Source organism: Eriocheir sinensis, chromosome 13 (genome assembly GCF_024679095.1).
Source record: "Eriocheir sinensis breed Jianghai 21 chromosome 13, ASM2467909v1, whole genome shotgun sequence".
In the NCBI taxonomy this organism is placed as follows: domain Eukaryota; kingdom Metazoa; phylum Arthropoda; class Malacostraca; order Decapoda; family Varunidae; genus Eriocheir; species Eriocheir sinensis.
In genome coordinates this window covers 22,433,399-22,442,551 of record NC_066521.1, presented here as the reverse complement: position 1 = coordinate 22,442,551, position 9,153 = coordinate 22,433,399, and the positions used below count along the sequence as shown (strand labels likewise).

Genomic DNA, 9,153 nt, shown 5'->3' with positions numbered 1-9,153 from the left:
GCGGGGGGGGTGGGGTGGGGCAGGGACGGGGCGATGGGGGATGGGACAGAACGATAGGGCAGGTTAGGTTAGGTTAGGTTAGGTTGGGTATATGTAAGATGTAAAAATAAATAAAGAAAAGAAGAACGATAGGGCAGGTTAGGTTAGGTTAGGTTAGGTTAGGTATATGTAAGATGTAAAAATAAAGAAAGAAAAGAAGAACGATAGGGCAGGTTAGGTTAGGTTAGGTTAGGTATATGTAAGATGTAAAAATAAAGAAAGAAAAAAAGAACGATGGGGCAGGTTGTTGGCTGGTCCGTTCACTGCCATCCCAGGAACACCATCAGCGACACGTGTCTACTCCCCACCCGCGACTTTCTGCCAACAAGAACTGGACCATAAGGGACACTCAGCATCTGGGTGGCCTGATTATTGAGCATATTTGTGGTGCCAGATTTAGGGATACGACGCCGCGCACGCCTCAACACGCGGGCGAGGCTACGAAGGCGAGTAAGGATAGGTTAAAGAATAAGCGCAGTGAGTAGCGGGCTTTTTTTTTTTTTTTACATTTGTTACCTTTTTTTTACGCCCTTAAACTGACTCCTCTGCTATATATAAAAAAAAAGGCACATACAGGAAGGAATAGGCACGGGTAAGGATTGACACAGGTACCTCAAAGGGTCTGTGTGGATTATTTATTTGGTCTCCTTTTCTCTGTCTGTCTGTTCTGTCTGTTTCTCTGTCTGTCTGTTCTGTCTGTTTCTCTCTCTGTCTGTCTGTTCTGTCTGTTTCTCTCTTTGTCTGTCTGTTTGTCTCTTTTTCTTCCTCTGTGTTGTCCCTCCCTCTCCCAATCTATGTCTGTTTCTGTCTGTTTCTCTCTCTCTGTCTGTTTGTCTCTTTCTGCCTCTGCCAATATATGTCTGTGTCTGTCTGTCTGTCTGTTTGTCTGTCTCATCTCTCTTGTCATCGAAACACCCCCTCCCCCACACACACCTCTCCCCCTCCCTCCCCACTCACCCCCCCACCCACCGACACACACCTTGCTCTCCTTTCCTCTCTCATAACAACAAGAACAACACGAAGAAAACCGGAGCAACACGAGGACGAGATGCGGAAAGGACTGACGACAACAGCAACCCTCCCCTCCCTCCCTCCCCTTTTCCCCTATACGCAACAAGATGAAAGTTGCTTGCCGGAGGTCGACGAGATTATATATAGTGCAGGCCCGAGAACGCCCGCGGACGGAAAACAGAACTAAGGAGGTTGGGGTAAAAGCGAGAGGTTCCCGAGCCAAGAGCTAAGGGCAACGCGGCGCTTCCTTCGGCAGTGTGGCGGCGACGAGTGGGCCGACAGGTGGTATAGAGTCAGCCGCTGCGCGCATGGTTACCTGTGGACACCGAGGCTTGCGAGGGTCACGGTCTAGGGCAGGTGTTGCACGTGAAGAAGGAGCCACAGGTGAGGTGAAGTGAAGTGTGTCTCTGCTCCTTTTCTTCATCCTTCATTTTATTCCCTTTTTTTTGACATTGAGACGGAAAGATTGTAAGGATTTAGTGATGAAACATGGAACAGGAAGAAGGGAACGAGGCGTGTGTCTGACCCCTTTATCGTCCATCATTACCTCTTTCGTTATTTGGACGTGAAGATTGTGTTGGATTTAGTGACGAAGAAGGATAAGAAGAAACAGGTGACGTGAGTTTCTGCCCCTCTTCTTCTTTGTTCTCTATTCTTACGTCTTTTTTTTACATTAGAACATGGAAGATTGTGTGTGTGTGAATCGTGGGCTTGGAGAAACAGGTTAAGTGAGTTTCTCCCCCTCTTCTTCTTCGTTCTCTATTCTTACGTCTTTTTTTATATTAGAACATGAAAGAGTGTGTGTGTGTGTGTGTGTGTGTGTGTGTGTGTGTGTGTGTGTGTGTGTGTGTGTGAAACGTGGGCTTGGAGAAACAGCTGAAGCACGTGTCTCGCTCCTCCTCGCCTTCATTCATTTTCTCGTTTTTGGAGCAGCGCCTAGCGGGATTTTTTTTTTCATAGTTTACTTGTTTTCTTGCCCTTGAGCTGCCTCTCTTGCTGTAAAAGATGAGGAAGAAGTCTCATGTTCTCCAGCGCATCTTCAGACTCTCATTTCGACTCTTTTCAAAGACTTTCCCATATACATGTGCAGTGAGGGAGGCTTCTGGTGTGCTTGTCGGTGTTTGTGAGTACTTCTAAATGCTTATGAGCGCTTGTAGGTGCTTGTGGATGCCTGTGAGTGTCTGTGAGCGATTGTGGGTGGTTGTAAGTGCTTGTGGGTGCTTATGAGTGCTTGTGGGTGCTTGTGGATGCCTGTGAGTGTCTGTGAGTGATTGTGGGTGGTTGTAAGTTCTTGTGGGTGCTTATGAGTGCTTGCAGGTGCTGGTGGGTGTCTGTGAGTGCCTGTGAGTGCTTGTAGGTGCTTGAGGATGCCTGTGAGTGTCTATGCGTGCCTGTGAGTACTTGTGGGTGGTTGTAAGTGCTTGTGAGTGCTTATGAGTGCTCGTAGGTGCTTGTGAGTGTCTGTGAGTGTCTGTAGGTGCTTGTGGGTGACAGCTATAAACGATACTGCCATGTGAGCCTCTAGGGCGGGTGGTCACGTCAAGCGGTGCGGGGAGAGTTTCTGGCGTTTGTTTGTTTGTTTGGCAAGCGAGTGTCCTTAAATTAGAAGTTGTCACGTGTGTGTGTGTGTGTGTGTGTGTGTGTGTGTGTGTGTGTGTGTGTGTGTGTGTGTGTGTTGTTTACGCTCTTGTCTTATGAGCCTAGTGACAGAATGACTCTACTTCATCACTCTTGTTGCCTTAGATGTGAAGTGTGTGTGTGTGTGTGTGTGTGTGTGTGTGTGTGTGTGTGGGTGGGTGGGTGTGTGTTTATCCTTTTGCTTTTACATACTTTTATACGCCTCATTCTTTTTTTTATTGTTTCTGGTGAGTTTTTGGTTTTTACGTAGCATTATTTTAGCGGCGTCATCACACATTTTAGTATTTATAAGTAGAGTTTGGTTTTAATTATTGGCTTTATCTTTATTTTTTTTTATTACTTCAAAGGACACGGCTCAAGGGCAACAAAAAGAGTACAAAAAAAAAAGCCCGCTATTCGCCGCTCCCACACAAGTAAAAAGTTAAGAGTACCCAAAAGAGAGGTCAATTTCGGGTGGTATGTTGTAGTTTTATTTTGGACTATTAATAGGATGCTGTGAAGTTATTATTGGTACTATATATACATTTTTATGGTGGTCAATATACTATCTATCTATCTATCTATCTATCTATGTCTGGAGGGGCGACTATTATTTTTTTTTGTCCCTTCGGCTTATCCTTTCCTATCTATCTCTCTATCTATCTATGTCTGGAGGGGCGACTATTATTTTTATTGTCCCTCTGTCTTATCCTTTCCAAAGCTACTCGACTATACTCATTCTTCTCTGGCATAGTAAAATTTGACTTCATGAGGGCAGACTAGAGGGACTATTACACTGGGCAAATTTTCCGTGGATCTACAGTCAAACCACGATTCCCGCTAGCGTGGTTCTCATTTTTTTCTTGTTATTGCTGCTGCTGATGATGGTGAGTAATACCGCCGTCATTCAAGGAACTCTACCGTAGCTTTGGAAGAGCGTGGACACGTCAGAAAACCACGGAAATATGAGAACCACTCCAGCGGAAATCGTGGTTTGTCTGAAGCTCCACGGAAAATCTGCCCAGTGTAATAGCCCCTTTATAGATCCTTCGCAGTGCCAGGCAATTCATGTTAGTCGTATAATGTATCAGTTTAAGCCATTTATGCGAACCCGGCCTCTATTCCTCCCGAGTCAAGTGTAGTTCTCATACATACACATAAATACTAACACATGTAATTTCACTTTTCTCTCGTTCGTTATCAATTATGAGTAGAGCGATACGAGACGACCTAGCCTTGTATTTTACGCGTTAGGCACAGATTCAGTTCGTCTCACCCTACCCAAATTTGATAAGAGAGTGATAAACGTAGAATTAAACACGTAACTAATGATGGGCTTATATAAGAACCGGACTTAACTAGGAAATGATATGAGAACTGGACTTAACTAGGATATGAAAACTTAACTAGGATATGAGAGCTTAACTAGGATATGAGAACTTAACTAGGATATGAGAACTTAGCTAGGATATCACTTAACTAGGATATGAGAACTTAACTAGGATATAAGAACCGGACTTAACTAGGAAATAACAGACGCTGAGTTACTATAAATGTCTTAATAAACTAATGCATTATACGATTGACATGAATTTCTATGCACCTCCCCGTTCAAAAGGCGTATAAGTATTGAGAGTGAAAGTCCGGCCAGGTGTGTGTACAGGAACCCCTTCGTCACAGGTGGGGATAGGGCAGCGTTTGTTGAGGTAATGGTACAGACGGGATGACCTGCCTTGCTGACAATGATAAAATCTGGTCCCTTCTGGCTTTTTTTTACCTACGTTGGTGACCTAACTTGCTGACACACTAAGGTTGCCTCCTCTTCCTCCGCCTCCTCCTCTTCTTCTTCCTCCTCCTCTCCATTCCCTTCCAGCTTCACTTCTTTCCTTCTTCCTCTTCCTTTCATGTTTGTCTCCTCTTCCTCCTTCTCCCCTCCCACCTTAGCTCCTTCTCCTCCTCCTCTTCTTCTTCCTTTCCTTCCATCATCCCTTCCTCCTATCTCTCCCTCCAATCTCGCCTCCTCCTCCTCCCCTTCCAACACCCTCCCAACTTGCCTCCTCCTCTTCTTCTTCTTCCTCCCCTTCCATCACCCCTTCTTCCCCCTCCTCCTGCTCCTCCTCCTCCTTCTCCTCCTCCTCTCCCTCCACCATATGCATATAATCAGGTCAACCAGGTAAGTAAAGGGTGCCCCGCCATGCATAACAACGAGGTAGCTGATGCCTTTGACCGATATATATTAAAGTAGTAGAAAAAGTGTAGTGAGTGAACCCCCGTAGGCACATTGACTTTCTCTTGCGGTTACTTGACAATGAATGGGGGGGAAAAAAGTAAGGTACGAGTTTGTTGATAAAAAGAAGACTACGAGGAAAAAGTCGAACGTTAACTTTTTCTTTCTCTAATTTCACACAATCACAGATAACAAATGACGTGAGGTACGCGTTTGTTGATGAAAAGTACGAGTTTGTTGATTAAAAGAAGACTACGAGGAAAAAGTCGAACGTTAACTTTTTCTTTCTCTAATTTCACACAATCACAGATAACAAATGACGTGAGGTACGCGTTTGTTGATGAAAAGTACGAGTTTGTTGATTAAAAGAAGGCTACGAGGAAAAAGTCGAAGGTTAACTTTTTCTTTTTAATTTCACACAGTCACAGATAACAAATGAAGTGAGGTACGCGTTTGTTGATGAAAAGTACGAGTTTGTTGATTAAAAGAAGACTACGAGGAAAATGTCGAATATGAGCTTTTTCTTTTTAATTTCACACAGACATATAAAAAATGTGAGTTACGCGTTTGTTGATGAAAAGTACGAGTTTGTTGATTAAAAGAAGACTACGAGGAAAATGTCGAATATGAGCTTTTTCTTTTTGATCTCACACAGTCATATAAAAAAAATGTGAGGTACGCGTTTGTTGATGAAATTTAATTAAAGGACACGAGGAAAAGGACGGATGTAAACTTTTTTTTTCTTTCCCTGCACACAGACGAAAATAAAACAAACAAACAAACAAACAAGTGAGGTAAGCAGTGTTCGTTGATACAATTTAATAGAGGAGACGAAGAAAAGGATGGGAAATATAAACTTTTGTTCTCCTTTTCACACACACACACACACAAACAGAACATCACCTGTAACACAGTCTAAACATCTCACTCCAACCTTCCTTTCCTTTCTCCAACTCCCAAGCTTGGCAGAAGAGTAACCAGCAACCAGCCAGACATCGGGGACCCAGCGGCGGGGACTACACAAGCCCATAGCTCTGGAGGGCACCATGATGGGGGCCACACAAGCCTCCCCGGAGCAGGACAACGCCAAGGCAGAGGTAAACAATATCGAGTGGCACGCAAAGGGCAAGGCTGAAGTGAGGGACAGACACGAGAAGACGAAGGAGGGAGAACACGGGAGAGCTAGGAACAGGATGGAAGGGAAACGGGAGAGTAATGGAGTTGGCGCGCGCTGTGGTGACGTAGAACCAAAACAGTGGGGATTCAACACCAAAAACAAAAGTATAGACACCGTTATACAAGGGAATGAACATATGAGGGTGGAAAGTAACGATATGGAGGGTAGTAATGGATTTTACGCGCAGTTAGGAGACTTGACACCAAAACAAAGGGAATTCAACACCAAAAACAAGTGTGTAGAAGCCATTATGCAAGGCGCTACGGAAGGGAATGAACATGCGAGGGTGGAAAGTAAGGAAATGGAGGATTGTAATGGAACTAATGGAGACAGGGAGGACTTTGTTGAAGGAATCATGGATGCGGAAAACACCATACCAGAAATAAACATATGTGACTTCAATCCAGAACAGTTAAATGGCCATGCAAGTGAAGCCGAACGGGATAACTTACAGGAGAGTGTCGGGATAGGGAACACTACAGCAGAAACGAAGGGCAAAGAAAGTGATGGAGGTCTTCTGAAAGTGGCAGAATATGGCCCTCAAGATGCTCCCAAACGAAAACTCACTCTTGGGGACCTGGATGAGGGTGAAAGAGTAACAGACAGAACAGACGAAGTAAGGAAAACAACGGATGAGTCACAACAGAATAAGAACCAAAACAAAGAGTCCAAACAGAATGAAAGAAGTGGAGAGGCAAAACAAGAAGAGGAAAAGGACGAGGTTGAGAGAGAAACGGAGAACCAAAATAAATACGACCCCAGTGACGTCAGCAGGAGGCAAGACGTGAAGAATAAATTGAACCAAACTGGGAACAACGAAAACGGGGAAGGGACACTTAAAGAAAACGGGGTTGGGACACAGAAAGCGGGAAACCAAACTTGCAGCGGATACTCACACGAAAACCAGAAACCAGAAGAAAACGAGGCCGGGACACTCAAAGAAAACGGGATTGTGAAACAGAAAACGAGAAACCAAACTTACAGCGGAAACTCAACGGACGAAAACCAGAAACCAGAGAACCAAAGTCACAACGAAAACGGAAAAATACAAAACCAAAACGGAAAAGAGAAACCAGAGACCCTAAACCACAACGAAAACACAATCGACTATAAACCAAACCAGACGAAGACAACAACAACAACAACAACAACAACAACATCAACATCAACTAGAACCAAAGACGAAGAGAGAACGGAAAGACACAAACACCAGGAGGAGGAAAACAACAACAACGAAACCGCCTCCGAGAACCATCTGGGCCTGGACTTCGAGACCCTGAAACGTCTGCTCCCCCACATGAGTCCCGTTCTCCTGCCTAGAGCCTTGCAAGCACTGAGCGACCCACTGAATACCAAATACAAGGCCACGAATACAGCCGTGAGTATGATATAGAAGGTTTGATGATGATGATGCAGATGGCGCTTGTGTGTGTTTGTGTGTGTGTTCCCGTGCTTTGTTACTGCTTTAGCATGCACTCACGCACTGTACCAAAACCACAACGAAAACAGAGGCGTAGCTGGGGATTTCAGCGCTTGGGGACAAAGTCAGTTTTCGCGCACACTCCTGGTAAACTCTGGAACCATCTTCCTTCATCTGTATTTCCTCCTGCCTACGACTTGAACTCTTTCAAGAGGAGGGTATCAGGACACCTCTCCTCCCGAAATTGACCTCTCTTTCAGCCACCTCCTTGGATTCTTTTTAGGAGCAGCGAGTAGCGGGCTTTTTTTTATTATTGTTTCCTTTTTTTGTGTGTGCCCTTGAGCTGTCTCCTTTGTTGTAAAAAAAAGAAGTGAGCTCCGGGGGGCAGCTGAGCCAATGCAAGATGGCTGACAATCTTTCCCGTCCCATGGATGATCTCAGGTAGGACAATATAAGTTTTAGCTTACTTAAAGACCTTTCACAGCTAGCAATGGATGTTGCAACAGTCAGTAAGATCTGAAGACCATAACTCTCAGATTTGGAAATACATCATCCCCATACTGCACAATGAGACGAAGCAGGTCCTCTCATGTTGAAAGCTTAACATCAGTCCTTGCCTTAAGTAACATTCGGCAGTCCATTATTTCACTGAACATCTCCAATTTTTCCGTGAATTTAATTAGGAGGGGAAAACATTTAATTCTGAAATTCCTTCGTAATTATGTAACATCAATTTTGCGCCCCCAGATGCTGCGCCCGGGGACAGATGTCCCCCCTTGCCCCCCCCCAGCTACGCCACTGGACGAAAACACAATCAACAGTAAACCAAACCAGACGAAGGCAACAACAACAGCAACTAGAACCAAAGACGAAGAGAGAAAGGGAAGACACAAACACCAGGATGAAGATGATGATGATGAGGAGAATAAGAACAACAATACCGCCCCCGAGAACCGTCTAGGCCTGGACTACGAGACCCTGCAGCGTCTGGTTCCCCACATGAGTCCCGCTCTCCTGCCTAAAGCCTCGCAAGCACAGAACGACCCACGGAATACCAAATACAAGGCCACGAATACAGCCGTGAGTATGATATAGAAGGTTTGATGAGGATGATGATGGCGCTTGTGTGTGTTTGTGTGTGTGTTCCCGTGCTCTGTTATTTCTTTAGCATGCACTCACTCACTATACCAAAGACATCTATCAATACCTCTGTTTGTATGTAAATGTTTGGTGATGACGCTTGTGTTTGTGTGTGTGTGTGTGTATATGTGTGTTTGTGTGTGTTTCCCCCATCCTCCGTTTTTTTTTTTTGTTCTTTAGCACGATCTCACACACTCACATTCACGCAAATTCATACTCCTGCAGAAATAAACTCTCTTCGTATGTATAAAAAGTAACAACTAAAAATTCTCTTGATCTCACTGTCTCAATTTCACTCAACAAACCTTAAATATGATAACAGCTTCACCCAGTGGCTACATTTTACTTCACAAACCCAAAGAATGACAATATCTTAACCCAGTGTCTATAGCTAACTTCCTGAGCCTCAAGAATGACAATAACAGCACTCAGCGTCTTTATCTAACTTCCCAACCTTAAGAATGACAATACCTTAACCCAGTGTCTATAGTTAACTTCCTGAACCTCAAGAATGACAATATC

The 9,153-nt window shown here is 44.4% G+C and overlaps 1 protein-coding gene across 10 annotated transcripts in view; it reads left to right on the top strand.

Moving 5' to 3' along the window:
• Positions 1 to 1,208: 1,208 nt before the first annotated feature.
• The window catches only part of LOC126998206 (glutaminase liver isoform, mitochondrial-like), a 35,866-nt gene continuing 27,921 nt past the window's right edge, over positions 1,209 to 9,153 (top strand). For 4 of the 10 annotated variants that reach the window (XR_007752690.1, XR_007752688.1, XR_007752687.1 and 1 more), the window contains exons 1-3: positions 1,209 to 1,434; positions 5,856 to 7,449; positions 8,239 to 8,571. Coding sequence is in view for 5 of the 10 variants with exons in the window: in XM_050859681.1 (XP_050715638.1) it covers positions 5,941 to 7,449; positions 8,239 to 8,571 (1,842 nt within the window). In the remaining 5 variants the exon portion in view is untranslated. The remainder of the gene's footprint in view (positions 1,435 to 5,855; positions 7,450 to 8,238; positions 8,572 to 9,153) is intronic. The other 6 variants (XR_007752686.1, XM_050859681.1, XM_050859679.1 and 3 more) reach the window with 4 other exon arrangements.